The 20,398-nt window shown below is 34.7% G+C and overlaps 2 protein-coding genes across 6 annotated transcripts in view; one reads left to right on the top strand and one right to left on the bottom strand.

The window, feature by feature from the left end:
• LOC310892162 (tumor necrosis factor receptor superfamily member EDAR-like) overlaps positions 1-11,971 on the top strand; it is a 76,354-nt gene extending 64,383 nt beyond the window's left edge. Inside the window, exon 13 of the mRNA XM_083819549.1 lies at positions 11,200-11,971. The gene's annotated coding sequence lies outside the window, so the exon portion shown is untranslated. The remainder of the gene's footprint in view (positions 1-11,199) is intronic.
• Positions 90-15,661, bottom strand: LOC310892178 (coiled-coil domain-containing protein 138-like). 5 transcript variants are annotated; one of them, XR_014577918.1, is made up of 9 exons: positions 15,552-15,661; positions 14,024-14,179; positions 13,110-13,226; positions 11,978-12,176; positions 9,810-9,992; positions 5,834-5,902; positions 5,194-5,490; positions 3,045-3,183; positions 90-1,813 (listed from the first exon to the last, which is right to left on the bottom strand). XR_014577918.1 is itself a non-coding variant. In XM_083819609.1 (7 exons), the coding sequence occupies exons 1-7, from the start codon at positions 15,642-15,644 to the stop codon at positions 5,423-5,425; spliced, it is 885 nt and encodes a 294-aa protein (XP_083675735.1). In that variant the 5' UTR covers positions 15,645-15,661; the 3' UTR covers positions 4,275-5,422. The 5 variants fall into 5 exon arrangements, 3 of the variants coding, with proteins under 3 accessions (XP_083675735.1, XP_083675736.1, XP_083675737.1); XM_083819609.1 differs by lacking the exons at positions 90-1,813; positions 3,045-3,183 and having other exon boundaries at positions 4,275-5,490; XR_014577919.1 differs by lacking the exons at positions 90-1,813; positions 3,045-3,183 and having other exon boundaries at positions 5,410-5,490; positions 5,834-5,956; positions 15,552-15,659.
• Between the last annotated feature and the right edge of the window lie 4,737 nt (positions 15,662-20,398).

The following is a 20,398-nucleotide window of genomic DNA, read 5'->3' as shown; positions in this document are numbered from 1 at the left end:
GGCACCATAAGGAAGAGTAGTAAGTTATCAAACAGTAATGAAGACTGAAAGCCAAGAACAGAACATTGATGTGGATATAGAAAAGCCAACAATTTTCTATAGTTTTGTTTGTTTTTTTTTTTTCTTGTTTATTTTCTAGCATTATAATGACTAAGCAGGCAGAGCAGCACATGAGGACTAGAAATACAATTCCTAAATAAGAGGATTTTGTCTCCAGCTGAAAGTATATGGATGCTTTTGCACTGCTGGTAAATCTGACAAATGTGAAATTACTGATAAAGAAATACTTATTCCAAAACATAATCCATTGTTGGCAAAAGCTTTTATCTACTATTAGTATTATTTAAATTTACCTAAATTGTTTTCCCACCAACAGAGTTCATGCTGCTTGCTCTCTCTTCCAGACAGAAGAGACAGTACTACGTCTGGTACTTGGTGCCAGGTCTGATGTAGAATCTTTTCATAGAAAAGTTTGTCATAAATGAAAGTCAGATTGCTTGAAAAAAAATATTGCTTTCAATTTCAATCCACTTTCAAAGACTTAAAGACTTTTGGTAAAAAAAAGACACAGGAAAAACAAGAAAAAATGTAAGAAAATGAGAAGTAAACCTGTTTGAAGTTTTATACTGACTGCCAGTGTTAGTCAAAGACTAACATACAACAGATCTTTACATTTTAATTGCAGTTTCAATTTTACAATTAAATTTTCTGTAGTTACAGTACAAAAGATGAATCAGAAATTAGAAATGGAAGATTAAGTTGAAATTTTAGAAAGTATCCCGTTTCCTACATATACAAAATTCCGAACACTGAATTGTGACAGACTAAGAATATATTCAAGCACATTCAGAAAGGAAATGTGGGTACTAAGAGACCAAATGGGAACTGAATTGGAAATTAATATAAAATACATTAGTAGCATTGAAGTATAATATTATTATCAGGGATTGCTATAGCCAGGCATTTAAAGAAATGTTTATAGGTTACGTTTTCAGGGACATTACAATGCAAAGTTACATGAGAAGTTCACATAAAGCAGGACAAAATACTAGATATTACAAAAACACAGGTAAAGAGCAAATGCCAAGAAATTACAAAATTAAAGTAACTAAAAAATTCTCATTTGATACCTCAAGTTTACTGCAATCAAAATTTGGTTTTAATCACTAAAACTCTAATTATCTGAAAGATAATTTGATAAAATACTTGCCTGTTACTTATCAACCATAGGAATCAATCAATGAATTCATAAAACTCTCTGAAGAGTAAAAAGGAAGTAAAATTTCTGCCTGTATGGAAAGGTTGGTATTAGTGATCTGCTTACTCAGGACACGCAACTTTAGCTGAATGGATCCAATTTCTTAGACTGTATGAGTCACTCAGGACAGCAGCATTATGTCACAAAGTATGAAAGAAAGAAATTTAGCATATTACAGTTTTTCACTTTCCTATTCATGAATGAGGGAAATATCATTACGATTCTACATGATACAAAGTAACTTACAGAATACAGAGGTTTTGATGAACAATTTTATTGAAAGCACTAAAAACAATAAATAAATAAATAAATAAATTACTTTTTGAACTACAATAGAGAGTTGGCATACATTACACAGAACAACAATTCTCAAAAGATAGTGCTAGTCACTTTTGCTTAGACTCGAGTCTAGCACTGTTGCTCTCTGCCACTCCCAAATTATCCAGAATTACTCTGAGGTCTACGCAGAAGTGATGGTGATCAGGATGTGTTGTCCTGAGAAGTTCTTTGATCACTTCGGGAAGCGCAAACGATTCAAACATCTTCTTATTGCTTCTGCAAAAGATTTAACATAGAATAATTGACATAAGATAATTGACAAGTTTCAACTTAACAGTAAAGATTTTACAGATCTATTATCTATCAGTTAAAAAAAAATTATATTGGGAGCTTCACATAACTCTGTCTCTAAGCAGAAAATTATCAATGCATTGTAAGAAAAATCTTGACAAAAATCATCAAGAACTATGCTTTCTCTTGACTAAATGGTATTTACATGTAGTACAGTGGAAGATCAAGGAAAACCTGTAAAAAGGTTTCCCCAATTAGAAGCAAGATTTCAGAAACAGGACACGTACAGAAAATCCACAATAACATCAAGGCAAATATAGTAATGAACTACTACAAAACCAAGGGTAAAAAATTTACTTTAAAGAATATATCAAAGTTCATTTTTTAAGATTCATGGCACTACCTGTGAGGTTGTCTTTTAATTAAAAAATTTAAAAATCTGGATTTCTGAGTACACTTTTAGTTTATTTCCAATGAAAAATATGATTTAAATTAGAGTATTTTACAGGAAAACTTTTTTTCCCCCCGAGTTCAATTTTGTTCCTAAGAAAAATCAAACTAAACCCTCAGTTTTGCAAATAACTAACTCTAATGTAAGCTACGGTTTAGTGTAAATACCTGCTTTTGTAAATGAAACAATCCCATTAAATAATGCACATCAATGGAACTCAGCAGCATTCTACCACTGACATGCTGAAGATCTTTGTTACAATAAATTAGTAACCAACAAGCAACGGAAACCTATTTTGTAAAGGTTAACATTCCCCCAAAGTCTTATATGGCTCAAGACCTTAAACTCTGGTTTTTTTTGATAGAGATGAAAATTGACAAAACTTAAATTTAAGTCACATACAAAACAATTTTCAGAGGACATTTTTACCAAGTAACTCGGTAAAACTGAAGGTCGGGGGGAAGAAAAGAAGGGTTTTCTTCTAAGCATTCTTGTCATCTAAATAAATAAGGAATATATGTTCTTTAGGCTAGTTATTTTTTAGTTCATATTCTGAACTACACAGATTTATAGGCAAATTGAGAGACTCATCTTACATATCTGTGACAAACATTTTAAACATAATTGCTAACAATGAAAGTCCAGTATTATTTGTATTGGAGCAAATGAACGTCAAAACAGAGATGAGCTTTTTAAAAAAAGAGAAATGTCCCCAAGTTCAGTGATCTAATGGTAATTAACAGAAAAACAGTAATAAAGGATTACTTTATTTCGGAGAGTTTCCGTAGCATAAAACAAATCTTTTTCAAAAACCACATGTCTAGTCCGGGATTCTGAAGCAATTCAGAACAAGCACGGAAAACGGATTCAGTACTGCAGTATTCCAGGAAAAGCTGTAAGCAATCTGTAAAAGAAAATAATTAAAAAGTTTCATCACAGAACTTGGTGCAGGGAAAAATAAATCATTGATTTATAGCTTTTGAGGGCTTTATATGCCTCATGTTGTGCAACCATGAGAACAATGTAATAACTGGGTATATTCCAGGCATGTGACGCAAAAATCAGGTAAAACTAAGAACTAAAAACCACCCAAGTTCCTAAGAGTTCTGATGTCACCAGCACTTGTGGTATTAAAACAAGGCCTATTCCCCTAAAAACAAAGGAAAATAGGACACTGAACAATTTTAAACTCAAATTAAAAAATCTTATCTTCAACATGTTTATTCAATGTTAGTTGATCATGATCCTTTTCTTATGATTACATGAGGAGAACACTAAGCTATGCTAAAAAGACTCAAAAGGAAATATTTTAAGCTGCTGCAAAATGATGTACAGAAATAGTACCTGTAGACACTGATGTGATACTAGACAGCCTTTCATTATCAAAATACTGTCACTGTGCTGTTTCAAGACAGGCAGAATAGTAATTGAGAGGTCAGAGTTGGATAAGAACACCTGAATATCGAAACAATTCCTGTAAAATGCTGGATAATTTTTTAACATGGCCATATTGTATAATCTTTTCCATTTATCCTGCTCTCCAAAACTCAGTCAATTTAGAATAAAGTAAAATCTGTTCCCTTGTGTTGTTTCACTCTTGATTCTAATAGTACAGACTGATTTATAGCAACACCATAAAGAACATAAGTAATGATTTAATAGGTAACAGAACTGAACAAATTTGTTAGGAATCCAACAAAAGTCACTATTCACTGCGCTCTGCCCTTAGTGTATAAACACACTTGGTATGCCCCAGGATAAGTTACTTAGAATATGCCATTAAATTAATAGTTATTGTAATATTATTCTACTTTTACTGTAGAAGGAGGTCCTACAATTTATTCCTATAAATATCCACAAAATGCCTTAAATTCCTTTTTGTAGGTGTAAACAAATACCATATTCAGCTTACCTGGGCATTTTTTTGCTGGCTTGTTCTTACTGGTCTTAAAAATACTGTATTATTTTATTATTAAAAATTCTGGTCTCAAGGTATCTTAAAAATACTTTATTAATATATATATACACACATATACACACAGATACACTGTAAGAATGTTTTAACTGTGAGGTTTATAAAACAATATAAAAAATATGCTGAGGGATTTTTACTATAAAACAGAAGAGCCAAGGTGGAAATAATATCTCAAGTCTCACAAAGTTCAATTACGTGAAAGCAAACTGATAAAGACATGCATTTAAAGAGATTTTTCATACATCGTTTATATATTCATTTCAAATAAGCTTTTGCAGAATATATTTTAAATCATCAAAAATGTACAAAGTAAGCATATAATTTAAATGCCTGTCTATCTGATGAACTGGAAGAATAAAAACTGTATATTTTTAAATATTTTTGTTTCATCTCTGCACAGATTTTGTTTTTATTAACTACTGTAGAAAAACTAAATTGGAATCTATCCTGTCAGGATTTGACACAATTTTAAATAATCTGCAAAAGCCTCCCATTGTAACCATAAAAAAATGCAGCATTTTGTAGCTACATTAACTTAACTTGATTGGTAGACTGCAATGAACAATGACCAATTTATCACTGTTGACAGAATTCATCTGAAATTTACCCTCAAAGTAATCAGTCACTCACAGCATCAAATCTCACCAGCTATAGTTATTCAGAAAATTCTGTTTTATAGCTAAAGCTCTGTCACCTCAGAAAATGAAGACTGTCAGGAACACCAGCTTGAAGTTCATGTTTTCACAAATTAACCATTACAGTTTTGCTTCATTTCTAATTGCATGTGGATCTGCCAGGAGACTGGACCAACCCAACCGAGTGATGGAAAGTTAGCTCATGGAAAAGTTACATAAGGACCACAGAAACAGAAAACACTTGAAAGAAACAGTAACAACACTGAACAGCTTCCTAATGAGCTGTTGTCTCTAACACAGTCACCTGCAAGATTGGAACCATTTGCTGAGTTTAACTCATTCTCTTGTCATCAACAGCTGGGCCTGGTAAGAGCCAGTGGTTATGGCACAACAGAGGGCAGGCAAGATAACAGTCAGCGCAAGGCCCCTCGAGTGTGGATGCCTTCGTGGGTGACCCCGAGTTAAGAGACCCCAAGGACAGCTTCAGCCCATCACCCAATACGCGTTGACCTCAGGATGGTATGAATTGCTCTTCAGCTTCCTAGATGTGCAAGACCTTCACGCAGCTGTGACACGGGATGTACGGGAGACCAGCGCCATTCTCAAATGACAATCACACACACAAAAAAAAAGCAATAAAAAAGGTTAAAAATAGAACAGGATTCCTTATGTCACAGAAGTCAGTTGGACTGAACAGAAGTTTACAAGGAACAGAAAAGACCAGAACAAAAACCTACACCTTGGAGGCCAGGAACTACCTTTATAACAAGACAGATTGTATGAAAAGTTGTTCTTTTTTAACAAGGTCTAACAACCCCTCACCCCCCCATAAAAGCAGAAGGTCTGCCAGCCACAGAAGTAAAAATATCAAAAAATAACTAGTAAGGCCCGCACAAGAAAGATGGGACAGAAGATAAAGGCATTTTAGTCTTTTGGGTGCACACCTTGGCTAGTTTGCTGGTTTGCAGGAAATCTATCTTGATGGAAAGGACAAGGAAGGACAAGCCCCAAACCTGTAATTCCAAAAGAGCCCTTTAGGCAGGGACACCACAGCAGACCTCAGGAATCTGAAAGAAACGTTAGCTGGATTTTATGACAAGGAAAGTTAGACAGTTGTTGCTAACAAGTTGGGAAGTGGCACTTTGTGAAGAGGGAACAGCCAATGTAATACATGTATGTAGGACATGTACAAAAAAAACCAAACCAATCTGAACATATTCATGCCCTTCAATAAAACTCCCAAGACATTTTCAGAAACTAAAGACAGAAGTGTGCTATAGGTTTATGCAGCATTACATGCAATATCATTGTATTGGAGAAGATGGGGATTAGAAAAAGAACTGGAAGGTGTGTAAGGAGTTGGCTAAAAAGAAAGCAAACCATCTGGCTTTGAAAAGTGAACTTCTAGTTTTAAACGGTCTAGTTTTAAACAGCAACCAATATGGTCTGACCGTTGAAGAGTGATTCTAATGAGGCCTTAGAGAGAAAAACACCATTCCACAAATAACCTAGATAGCCTGTAAATCGCAGCTATACACTATTCGGGGTTACTTTGTTTAGTAAACCAGAAAAAGCCTAACGACCTACTAGAATCACTAAAGGAATCACAACTCTCTCTTCCAGGTGGAAACCTAAAAGAGCTTTGTTCCAACAATTCTTCTGTCCTTGCCTGCCTTATTTCCTCTGTTCCACTCCTGCAATAACCAGCTCAGAACTAAGCACAATATTTCAAACAAGATGACAAACTCAAATAAAGTCTTAACATAATTAAACCTAACCTGAGATGCAACTCATATGATTCTGGAACATCATGTCATATAAATAAAGTCTGAACTCTTACAATACACAGGTGTTATTCAAACTGCACAAATTATACCACCTACTTCCAAAAAAAGCCCCAAGGAAAATAACCTTCTTTATAAAATTACTTCAGCTATAGCATTGGTCTCAATTTTCCTCGAATGTTACAGAGAAACATTGGCTAATAAGTACAATTGTTCTATGAGTCAAATTAAGAAAAAAAGTATTAAAATTTGGTTTTGTTCAACTGAACAGTGTTTGAGGTGCATTCAAAGTTTATCAAAGCATTAAATCTACTTTCTGTGACAATGTTATCAGATCAGGTTTTGTTATCACACCCATCTTCGGGCAGGTTCATAGCTTAAAGATCACTCAAGAATTAATTATTCCTCCACCTCTGCCTGCTGATTCCTCTCTTCCTTGTAAAAAAGAACTAGCAGAAGAAAGTAACAATCAGAAAAGTAGAAGATATTGCATATGAACACGTAACCTGAGCTGGAAAGTACCAAAGAACATACAATAACAAACTGACAGAAAGAGAAAGAAAGTACCAAACAATGTTATCTTTCAGACCTCCACCATTTCCAATTGAAACAATGGTGTCGGGACTCTCCCCTGACAGGATTCTGGATGTGAAACACCTGAACCAAAATGGGGATGGGGTACATAAAAAGCTGTGTGCCAGTAAAGATGAAGAGCAAATAAGATTATTAATTCTAATTTGCCATTAAGATACTGCATATTGACAGGAAACAGATGATACCAATACCTCAACTGTTACATTTGACGTTATGTTTTCAGTAACTGGATGCCTTATTAGCATTGTTGACGTGTGAACTAGCAAGGGAAACTTGGACACCCACTGGATCAGAAATACTACGAAGCCAAAAGGAATGATACTGCTCTAAAATCTGAAAAAATGAGTACTGAAACCAAGTCGGTCAATGGGCTTAAGCAATACTGCAGAATCTCTTATTATAATTTCTATCAAAGCACAGAAATGTCCATCTTAGGCCAATAGGTGCTTTCTTCTCATGCAGCTTAAGTAATTTCCCTCAATATATGAGGGAGTCTAGGCCTTATGTCTGGAATATGAGGACGAGAATTTTTTTTTTTTTTTTTCAGGAAAAAACCTACAAGAGGGCTTCAGATAGGTCTGAAATGTATAGAACCATTAGCATATATTGCTTACTGTAACAACAGGTACATGCAGTTACAGGAAGAGGCAGTGCAAAGCATTTGGTATTTCACATCTGACTCATCTTGCAGCCTGGACAATTAAAATTTGAATCCATAAAAATACTTCACAAAAAAATAAATTAAAAAATTAAGTTATGAAAAAGAACATCTGAAAAAAATCAGTGCTTTTTTTTTCTTACTCAGTTTCTAATCACGTAAGCTGTAACGGTAATATGTTTAAACAAAAATACTGGAATAATCATATAGACTCAGAAGATTATTCCAGCAAATCAAAAGAATGCTTAGGGATTGCATATCATAGAGAAAAAATATAGACTTCGACTCCTGTTGGTCAGAGGCTGTTTCGTTGGGTAACACGTTTCCATATTTTAGTACAAGATCAGCTACTTATGACTTCATATTTAAGGCTGCATAACAATAAAGTTTTAAAATTGTGCATAAAGTCCTGTTTTAGTCTAACACAGAGAGACCTCTGAATATTCACAGCCACCTTCCAGTTTGCTTTTAATAACTTGTTCATAAGAAACATACAAAGGTATGAAATTATGATTACCTGTCAACAATACTACTTGTCATCATTAACAATTTCTTGGAAAACATTAACTATATATTGGAAAAGAACAGAATCTGACTATAGCATGTATATAGGCAATTCCTTATACCAAAGAGAAAGGCTCTGCATAAGGCTTTATATCCAGTTGCTGAAAAATAAATTCTCAATCATATGTTAATCCAATTAAGCATTAGTCCTCCTTCCCTGGTTTTGCATATATATCTTCTCTGAGAAGCAACATGGCAAAATGTGAACTTCTCACAATTTATCTCCATTATTCTTCTAAATCTAGGCATCTAGCATATCAAAATGACTACTGCTAGGTAACAGAACATGTACTGTTAGTGGAATTTTTCTTCAAAGTCATGTCAGATACCATCAACCCTGCTTAGGTTTTTCTCTCCCAGTTACTTTACCAATCAAAATTACGATGATTAGAAATACTTTGGTGTAAAAAAAACTAAACTAACCACACGGTCTGAAAGGAAGAAAACAACATCAGGTAAATCTTTCTGCCACTTATCTCACTACAAAATGGCTTCTAACTCAATGTTTTTCCATCCCAAGTTAAACACGCTTTCTATTTTCACCGCTATAGTACATGGTAACAAAATACCCCAAGCCAACAATATGTATTTCACAAATAGCAGCAGTCCCTTCTCCTCCCCTTTTCTGTTCTAAAAAAACAGCGAATGATTTTTATTCTAAGAAAAGTAACAAGGATTATTCCACACGACACTGGAATGGCTCACTAGTTTTGTGTTCATCCAGACTGTTATCAACTGATTCTTTGCCTGTATCACCTGGAAAAGCACTGTGAATAATGAGATTATTAACCCTTTTATAGGACCACACTACAGTACAATTCAGCGAAACATAACCATCTCTTACAGATGTGCCATTTCCAATTATTTGAAAGTGAAAAATGGCTAGGGGAGAGCTGTTCATGGGGGGGGAGGGGGGGAGATAAACTTTTTTTTTTTTTTTTTATCTCCACCTGCTAACAGGATTTCATGAAATGGCTGCCCTGGCACAGTCTTACTTCAAAAGAAAAATACTCATTGGCAAAACATCAGCAAGGTAAACCAGTGCAATAAACAGAAAAGCTAAACTAAATATAATAACAAAAAAATCACACCAGTAAGAAAGCAACCAGGACAATATGTAAAGCATGGATGCTGACAGCGAGAAGAGACAGACAATTCAGAAACATACTTTATATCTCTAATGAATTTAAATGACACAAATAAATGCTAATGCTAGATTAGGTTATTTATAGAGAAGCATCACGTTATTTTTTACTTGGTATTTATACTTATCTCACCTATTTTCATCATAACTTTTTTTTTTTTTTTTCAATTACTCACTTTTATCAGAGCTCCTGGCCATCTCAGTTAATGCATCAAGAGCACAAGAAAGGAGACATTTTCTGGATATAGTTAAGTGGCTTAGTACGACAGGCACACATTGGTATTGCAAAAATAACATCTTTCCTTCATCTGTTCTCAAGTCCACGCAAAGGGAACGAAATGCATGAGTCAGGTAATTCACTGAAAGATAACAGAAAACAGGGAATAAAAATTCTATAATCACAGTTCCATTAGATGATCACAAACATGTGAATATTTATCCTAAGAGTTACTGTTGCAAATATATACTAATAAAAAAAAGTTAGATGGCTGAAAATATTAATTTTATTTATTTATTTAAAGGCATACTCTGCCTATTTTTATTCCTTAAAAAAATTGTTGTGAGTGGAAAAAAAGACATGCTACAACTCACAAATTGAGCAAAATATATTTACAAACATAAAACCTTTCTAATATCTTCCTTAAGAGAGAAAAGGAAATCACAAGCTGCATAGTTTGGGACTATATTGGTTTCAACATCTGGGAAGCCTCTAATAAAGGAGTAAAAGGCTAATTCATCTGAATAAGTGCAATTACTTTCATGACAGCAACTATTCGCATTCCTTTCCATAAAAGGCTGTAGTTTAAGTTTCAGTGCATCTATGTTATATACGCATCCATTTTGGAGAGCACTAAATTATTCAGAGAATTTAGATTAAGTGAATCAATTCAATTTTCTTAATTTCATGATGTCAAATCTTCCTCAATATCTTGGAATAGCATTGATCATCCGGAGCACAGAAAATTAGGAGTAAGGCAAAAATTTATCACACAGCAAAAGTTTAATTGCAGTGCCATCTGCTGGATATTAGCATCTTGAAGGAAACAGGATATATATTTAAACTGAACATGCTGCTTTATCATCACTAGATCATTAGACACGTGGTCAGTGATGAAAATTCATACACAGTAAGTTTCAACATACATTTAATAGATTTTTTTTCCACGTTCTATAAGCTTGCAGTAAAAACCAACCATGAGAAGCTAAACTGATTCATTCTGATCAACAGCTTTCATCTGCTTACAGTTAATCTCTGCAATAAGTACTTTTTTTTGTATTGTAATTCATTTTCATCATTTTTATCAACCATTTCTAGAAATGTGAGTTTCAATTTCAGGGTAATCATCGTGCTTCACCAAAATATACTGACTGAAACTATATGATACTGAAATTGAAAATATACCGATTCTTCCCTCCAACAGCTGAAATACTGTACTTGCTTATTAATGGTGTCAGGATGGTCTTCCAGAATGTTTAAATCCTGTTTATTCTAAGCACTACCAGTATAAATACTGCACAGGTCAGTATTTTTGTCATCACTTCAACGAAAATTTTTTGTCTTTTCAGGCTCTGTTTGTTTTTAAAGAAACTCCTGCTGAGAAGAGATGCTACGGCATCCTGGAGATTGCACAAGTGGAGTAACTGTCATGAACTGAAGCAAAAGTCACTAAGAACTGTGATATCTCCAGACAAGTATGACCTTGTTTGCTTTGCCTGTTAACAAAATACATTACTATACTGCATCAGCATATAGTAGCATTTTTCAATGTTTTTCAATGTTGATAATGTTTATGGGTAGCCACTTGCAGTGACAGACTTGGTAGGAGAGGAGGGGAGACAGCAGAGAGGTAAGAGCTAGACAGACTATGAGCTTTACATCAAACTTGGACAAAGCAATGAAATTCTAGAACTCTCTGAAATTTGCTACTGATTTCAGTTTACTGAAGAGCAATTAGCTGTACCATTATATGCAGTGAAGATCTTGACAAACAAATCACTGCTAGAGTGATTGCTTGAGAGAATTACCAACATCTCTTTTCCCCTTCGTCACAAAAAACGTTGATCTCACTGACAACAATAACACATATTAAAATGACCACACAAATTATGACATGAATAATAGCAAGGTTCATACTTCCTTCCCTATATTATGCTTTATCAGGTGGTAAAATTCAAATAAAACATCCTTCACTAATAAAGCATTACAGATGCTACAGTATCATTGAACTGCTGCATTTTGTAAATTTGTTTTTCATCCAGGCACATTCCTGGAAATAAGATTTTTTAAAAAAAGGATAAAAATAAAAAGATGATAAAAAAAGACATCATAAAAACCAGAACTTACCTCGCTGAAACTTCGCTGTTTCAAGCAAAATTAAAGTTGACAGAAACCTCAAAGGCATAAAGGAGCTTGTAAAGAAAAGTACAGTTTTTGGTGTACTCTGTGTAGACTTTTCAGACCATGTTTGCAGGTTTCCCTGATGTTCTATGCCTTTGAAAATAACTTCTCCAAGTCTCTCCATTGTTGATGTCATGCTTGCATGCTGTTTCAAACAACGTGCACATTTAGTGTAAACATTAAAATACAAGAAAATCCTGTCTACTATGTATAGATATGTATGTTCCCCTAAGGATTAAATATTAAATAGCAAATGCCTTGACCATGTATTGCAATATAATCTGTACTACTTTGCGTTCCATAAGCAGTTGAACAACATTAGCACAGGGCCTTGTCAACACACACTTCACAAAAAGACAAGGTAGTCAGGACCCCTGATATGCTGACATTATTTAATTTGCCTCTGGTTCCAGAATAAAGTCAGTTCAAACTCAGCTTTAATCAACGCTGCCTACTACACTATACTCTTTTCTGAAGATGCCTGAAGCTAGATCCTACAAAAGCATTTACAGAATTAAGGTCTAAACATGAACCTTAAGAATACCGTACAGGTAAGACGTATTGGACTTTTCAACAAACTGTACAGAAATATTACTTCGGAATCAAACTTAATAACATGCTCATTTAGAATATTTTCTTATTAGCACTAGAACCACCAGCTTACAGTTCTATTCAGTTAGACACTGAGTAGAGAACAAAGAAATCAAAATTCCTTTGCTACTTTGCCACACATTGCCATCAATTTCAACAAATCTCATGCATAAAGTGAACAAAAATATATTTCTTTTCCTAGTTCACAAGTTTTGTAAGCACATAGGTAAAATATCATTCCTGAGATGCTAGACACTGCTGCAACAAAGATCACATATGTATGTAAAAATATGTTTACATACATGGTGCAAAATATAACAATGAATGTGAGAAAGTTAATTTGATGAGAATTATTTTTTCATTTGCTATGTATCTGTGGTAGGAATTTATGCTTTGCAAAGAGAGCAAAGTTTCTTTTATATATAATCCCTGAAAACATCTACTTTTCATACTCATTTATAATACAAAATATCACTCGGGAACTTACCTTATTACCAGTGTTTATCTGCCTTAGAGACCAGTAGATAAATTGAATGACAGGCATATATAGTTTAGGATCCACAAATGGCATCCACTGGAGCTGTCCAGTGACCACATGCAAAAGCTGTAAAAATACAGAATGGCAAAGTTATATGCAGTATATGAACTTACAGTATAAGCTAACCACAAGTAAAAAGCAAACAAAGAAAAACAAAACAAAACAACACTAAAGTAAAATAAACTTATTCCCAGAGTTTAACAGACTACATGTGCAAATACTCACTGTGCAGACCTGGTACAGGTAACAGAATTATATACATATACTGAATTTACATTTTACACAGGTTTACACAAAAAGTGGAAAGACATTGTGTGAGCTCAGACTCTGAAGTCTAATACCAATGGCTACAAATTTTAAATATAATGAAAAAAACACTGTAAAAGCAGATTTCCTGAACACCTCACTGATTTCCAAGCCTTGGTATCCCAAGAAAGACGGTGTTAAAAGAATTGCATGGTATCATCTTTTATAAGACATAAATTGAACTTTTAATACCTAATATCAGCACTAAAATACTTTAAATTAGATGTGTATATCTCCTTAGAAAAAAGGAATTACATACAGTATTACAGATAAAACACAAGACAAATTATCAGCTGATAAAAATGACTTAAAAGAGAAAGACAGGTGGAATCTAAAGTTCAGACTGAACAGTACACATTTCCTTAAAAATGATCTGTATGTTCCACGAATGACAAATTATCTCTTATATCTCACTGTTGGAATTAATACTGATGGACTGTCATTTTCTTTTAATTAATGTATTCAAAGCGCGTATAAAACAGGCTGACCTGTTACACTCTCAAAAATAATAAAAAGAATCTTAACATTTTAGCCTCAACAAATTCAAATGCCTTTACCTTCATACAATTTTCTGGAGTGCAGTTTTCTTTAGCACACTGAGGTTTATCATTGCCCTCTCTCTCTCCTTGTATTTCTATTTTGCTAAGGTGTTCGTTTGAGACCCAGTCCATAAGAATAGTTAAGAGGTCGTAAACTTTTGAATTCAGTAGTACCTGTAATACATCCACAACATCAGTTATTTCAGCTTTCAAGTTTATGATTTTCTAAACCACAACACCAATAGACTAAAATATATGAGTACATTAGTAATACGCAAATGCTTTATTATGTGCTTAGACAAATGTTTATGAAAGGCTTGGGAAGAATTGGGAAGAGATTTTCACATACAAAATCAATCTATTTTATAATTCTAACGAAATGCTTTAAAAAGGAAAAAGCAAATCTTTAATGATCTGTGCATGTGGAAATCCTCATTTTGATACATGTGATACACTCCTTTGCTTTATTTCATACAATCTACTTATGCTAAATTTTAACTGTGTAAGTAGCACCGTTAGAAGAATAAAGACTTCATGACATTGTCATTCTGTCCCTCTACTACAACTGTACAGAAAAACTCTGTGAAAGGTATCCAGAGGTTCCTGAAGACAGGCTGCACAAACAGCTCTTTAAAACCTTCACAGGTCTTCTTGTATCTACCTTCAGACAACTGTTCTTCTCTTCACTCAGAATTATAACTACTGATGCTGCTCATATATCACTTGCGACTAAAGTACGCTAAAACCTACGTACACAGAGAAATATGTTGGCTATATAGAGACAGTACAGTTTTAAGGCATCTGATATAGATCAAGTAGAATGGCGTGAATATCTCTCTTTCTCATTTCAGTTTAGCCTCTAGCGGGAGAAAGTCATTACCAGTCGGGAAATGTTGGCAGAGTACTAGCAGAGGACTTGCTACTGACTGGAATAACATGGAGACAGAAAGTATTTCATTAAGTGATGCAAGAAGGTATTTTAAGGAAAACAAGGTGATCCTTTTGGAACTATATATGAACACTGCATTTATCCTTTCCCACATTAAAGACCATTTCCCCAAAGTATAACAGCAGTACAATCATCTCTGGCTTATCAAATTAAAATTTGTTATCTGACTTCTCTAACTACATTTCAGCTGGTTTTATTCATAAAGGACAGTGTTGTACTGTAGCAGTAACCAGAATAAGTTTAAGATTTGCTCTGACACAGCAGAAGAAAACAGTTACAGTGCAGGCAGAATATAATTTTAATTCATAGTTGAGAGATAACATGAGAGGAAGAAGAAAACAGCTAAATAAGCAAAAAACATATACATACACAATATAAAATTCAAAAGACATTTTTAGCAACATACTTTATTCTTTCAGTTGACTGTTTCTCCCAATATAGTGTCTACCTATTCCTACTGTAATTAACTCACTAAAAAAAATCAATAAAAATTATTTTATTTTTCTAATTTCTAGCATTTTCTAATTTCTAGCAGATACATAACGTTCTACTGCCTAAAGTCTTTCACACAGATCTTTCACCTTGCCCAGTCCTTACCTTATCACTTTCTGATGCTCCTGTCTCATTTTCCTCCTTAACAGGTTTAGGTTGGCACACCACTCCTCCTGAATCATTGGACTTCTGTGCCATTACCAATGCATGCTTCTGCTACAATAAAATGTAACAATTATATTTCACTTGTTAACTATAAAGGAAGAAGGTACCTGGAAGAAGAAACCTTACCTGTAAATCATTTAACTGAGCTTGCATGCTTCTTGCTCGATCATCTAACTTCTTGTTCTGTTCGTTCGCGTCACTTAACTGAAAGAATCAAAAACCATTCAAATAGCTGTAGATTCAAAACTCACTTTTTGACTTAACCATCACATTGAAATCATTTGATGTGATTGCTAAAAGTTCAATTTTTTTCTTCTCAGCATGGACAGTGATAGAAACAAAATCACTGTCCACTTCCTCAACAAATCACGGGATGGCCGAGGTGGGAAGGGACCTCTGGAGACCATCTGGTCCAACCATCTTGTTTAAACAGGGCCACCCAGAGCAGGCTGCCCAGGACCACGTCCAGGCAGCTTGTGAAGATCTTCAAGGACGGGGACTCCTCAACCTCTCCAGGCAACCTCTGCCTGGATAAATAAAATAGTCGTGGCTCTTTGTTGACTTGCGGCCCAACCTTTCCGCTTACAGGGGAAGAATAAGCACAATACCTCTTTAGGGATATAGGCACTACGTATTTGATTACTTCTCATAAAGAAATGACACAAAAAATGGAGTGCATGTTTCAAGAATGGTCTAATGGCCTTGGAAATAAAGAGGGTGAAAGTTTTCTTCTCGCAAGAATGACACTGTCACTGACCATGCTCTGTGAGAAAAGAATACGAGGCAAACTATAACCTCCATTTAAATATAAGTAACGTACTCTATGGATACAACAAACATCCCGATCATCATGCAAGTCCTCTGTGAATACTTCAGTTTGCACAAAAGAGAAGGACAAAGATTTTACTGAGACTAGGAAGCAGATGATTTTCATCAGACTCAAGAGCATCAGAACTGCAATTCACTGAAGAAGCAATGGTCAAAAGAGTTTACGTAGCAATTTGCCTGTCAGCATTTAGGTCAGATTTAAGTCAAGTGAGAAGAAAACTTTAACTCTGTATTATTGTGAACCACTGTCTCAGCGTGTCCTTAAGAACAGAGAAAATATTCCTTTAATTAACACTTTCAAAAATAACTGAAGATACTGAGTAATCATGGAATTAGAAATACACATACTACTTTTTATTTAATAGAATCAGCAGAGCAATTCAGCACAGGGTGGCTTCCATTATAAAATACTTTCTCTCTATCCAATCTCAGTTTGCTTCAAAGGATATGGTTAGTCTTTCCTAAAATCACCTGTTGCTACAGGGTCAGAGGACTAACTCTAATTTCTTTAATACTGGAAAAGATCTGAGAGACTAAATTTCACGTGCTAGAAAATGAAGCAGAAAGTAATTACAACCATTCACACAATTCTTGTCTTACAGAAACAAAATCAGCAATTTTGCAAACAACTTGTTCAAACGTTTAAAATTGTTGACTGTAACTTCTAAAGCTACTAATAACAGGAAATAATTAATCTTGCCTGTTTTTTTAGGGAATCATTCTCATCCATCACAGTGTTATACGATGACTTCAGTGTGCTATTTTCCTTACCCACTTCTATCACGGTTTCTCTCATTCGGTTCATTTCTGTCATATATAGCTATAGAAATATCAAATGTTAAAGCATGATTAACAAGAGCGTATTTTAGAAATAATTCTCAACTAAGTTCCATTTTACTGTTAAAATAATAGGACAAACTTCCAAAGATCAAATTTGTAATTCTGCATGGTCCAATCTGCACATACAACCAGTAGTGAAGAAAGCAACATCCACACCACGTATTAAGAAGAAATAGAAAGAAAATGGGAGCCACGGCGTACAGCCTATGGATCTTATTTTTTTCCAGAAAATACCTAGATCTTCTCAATTGTACATTCCTCAGTTAAGTCACATGTGGGAAAGAACTGTGAATGAAAACAAGTGTCAAAGCTTTTGTTTACACTTAGCTTTTCTTCTTAGCATCCATTTTAACCACAAACATGCCCAATTCTCTCTTTCTTGAATCTTTCAAATATTCTAACCATTCACTGCTGATAGTTAAGACGCTTTAGTTCACCTGTACTTAAACACCTGTCCTGCAATGTCCAGGAATGTATCCAATACTTGTTACATTTCATTGAATTGGAAAAAAAAAAACCCTTGTGAAACTCAACATAGTTATCTTTTAATATAATATTTTATAACAATTTAATAATATAATTTAATACCAGGACATACCATTAAATTATAAGCAAAAACAGACAAAAAACAGCAACAAAGGAAAACTGAAATGACAATTACTTGTAACAGTCAAAAACCTGTGCGTCTTGAAAAAGAAACCAAGGAATGTGTCTTTTCTCCCCCTCACTGGAAATTTGTAATATAATTAAATATATGCCAGCAGATTCTGAAAAAAAACAACACTGAGGCTTTGAAGCTGAGTATAAAACAAATGTTTTCAGAAAATAACGTTCCTTTTCTCAGAAACTGTGAGAATCTTCTATGTGAAAATAGCGCCTTGTTCAGAAGTGCTGTCTTTTGCACTAACAATTCAGCCATCCACTACATTTTCTTAAGCCTCGCTCTCAGACTGTTATCATGCTGCAAAAAGGACTTTAGTGGTAAATATAGAAACGATCTCATCGACAAACAAAAATGCTACAGATAGGCTCCAAGCGGACTGCTCAACTACTTCCATTGAAAAGGCCGAACCTTTAGAGTTAACCAAGCCTAGGAAAGGCTTGCTCAGCTTGGGATGGAGCAGGAGCAAGGTGACTTGAAACTGACCATAAACTTTCAAAACAGTCAGGGACAGCAGAATTACAAGTGAAAGGTTTTGCGAGAAAAAATTTGAATTAAGATTCTCAATTTCTCCAAACAACATTACACAATGCTTTATAAGGCTTGCATAACTATAACGGAAGAAGGTACCTGTAAGGAGAAACCTTACCTTTAAATTATCTAACTGCGCTTGCATGCTTCTTGCTCGATTATCTAACTTCTTGTTCTGTTCGTTCGCGTCACTTAACTGAAAGAATCAAAAACCATTCAAATAGCTGTAGATTCAAAACTCACTTTTTGACTTAACCATCACACTGAAATCATTTGATGTGATTGCTAAAAGTTCAATTTTTTTCTTCTCAGCATGGACAGTGATAGAAACAAAATCACTGTCCACTTCCTCAACAAATCACGGGACGGCCGAGGTGGGAAGGGACCTCTGGAGACCATCTGGTCCAACCATCTTGTTTAAACGGGGCCACCCAGAGCAGGCTGCCCAGGACCACGTCCAGGCAGCTTGTGAAGATCTTCAAGGACGGGGACTCCTCAACCTCTCCAGGCAATCTCTGCCTGGATAAATAAAATAGTCGTGGCTCTTTGTTGACTTGCGGCCCAACCTTTCCGCTTACAGGGGAAGAATAAGCACAATACCTCTTTAGGGATATAGGCACTACGTATTTGATTACTTCTCATAAAGAAATGACACAAAAAATGGAGTGCATGTTTCAAGAATGGTCTAATGGCCTTGGAAATAGAGAGGGTGAAAGTTTTCTTCTCGCAAGAATGACACTGTCACTGACCATGCTCTGTGAGAAAAGAATACGAGGCAAACTATAACCTCCATTTAAATATAAGTAACGTACTCTATGGATACAACAAACATCCCGATCATCATGTAAGTCCTCTGTGAATACTTCAGTTTGCACAAAAGAGAAGGACAAAGATTTTACTGAGACTAGGAAGCAGATGATTTTCATCAGACTCAAGAGCATCAGAACTGCAATTCACTGAAGGAGCAATGGTCAAAAGAGTTTACGTAGCAATTTGCCTGTCAGCATTTAGGTCAGATTTAAGTCAAGTGAGAAGAAAACTTTAACTCTGTATTATTGTGAACCACTGTCTCAGCGTGTCTTTAAGAACAGAGAAAATATTCCTTTAATTAACACTTTCAAAAATAACTGAAGATACTGAGTAATCATGGAATTAGACATACACACGCTACTTTTTATTTAATAGAATCAGCAGAGCAATTCAGCACAGGGTGGCTTCCATTATAAAATACTTTCTCTCTATCCAATCTCAGTTTGCTTCAGAGGATATGGTTAGTCTTTCCTAAAATCACCTGTTGCTACAGGGTCAGAGGACTAACTCTAATTTCTTTAATACTGGAAAAGATCTGAGAGACTAAATTTCACGTGCTAGAAAATGAAGCAGAAAGTAATTACAACCATTCACACAATTCTTGTCTTACAGAAACAAAATCAGCAATTTTGCAAACAACTTGTTCAAACGTTTAAAATTGTTGACTGTAACTTCTAAAGCTACTAATAACAGGAAATAATTAATCTTGCCTGTTTTTTTAGGGAATCATTCTCCACCATCACAAAGGTAAATGATGACTTCAGTCTACTATTTTCCTGAGCCACTCCTCTCAAGGCGTCTCTCATTCGGTTCATTTCTGTCCTATAAAGCTATAGAAATATCAAATGTTAAAGCATGATTAACAAGAGTGTATTTTAGAAATAATTCTCAGCTAAGTTCCATTTTACTGTTAAAATAACAGGACAAACTTCCAGAGATCAAATTTGTAATTCTGCATGGTCCAATCTGCACATACAACCAGTAGTGAAGAAAGCAACATCCACACCACGTAGTAAGAAGAAATAGAAAGAAAATGGGAGCCACGGCGTACAGCCTATGGATCTTATTTTTTTCCAGAAAATACCTAGATCTTCTCAATTGTACATTCCTCAGTTAA

Source organism: Anser anser, assembly GCF_964211835.1.
Source record: "Anser anser genome assembly, chromosome: 1".
NCBI lineage: Eukaryota > Metazoa > Chordata > Aves > Anseriformes > Anatidae > Anser > Anser anser.
The sequence above is the reverse complement of the archived record's forward strand: the minus strand, read 5'-3'. Positions and strand labels throughout refer to the sequence as shown.

Bases quoted from the DNA above. Each gene is read 5' to 3' on its own strand.
- LOC310892178 (XM_083819609.1), bottom strand. From the start codon at position 15,644: ATGGCACAGAAGTCCAATGATTCAGGAGGAGTGGTGTGCCAACCTAAA. The intron at 5,903-9,809 runs GTGAGTAATTGA...TTGGAATTACAG, and splicing joins GGCCAGGAGCTCTGATAAAA to GTTTGGGGCTTGTCCTTCCT. The intron at 5,491-5,833 runs GTGTGCACCCAA...TTGTCATTTGAG, and splicing joins AAACCAGCAAACTAGCCAAG to AATGGCGCTGGTCTCCCGTA.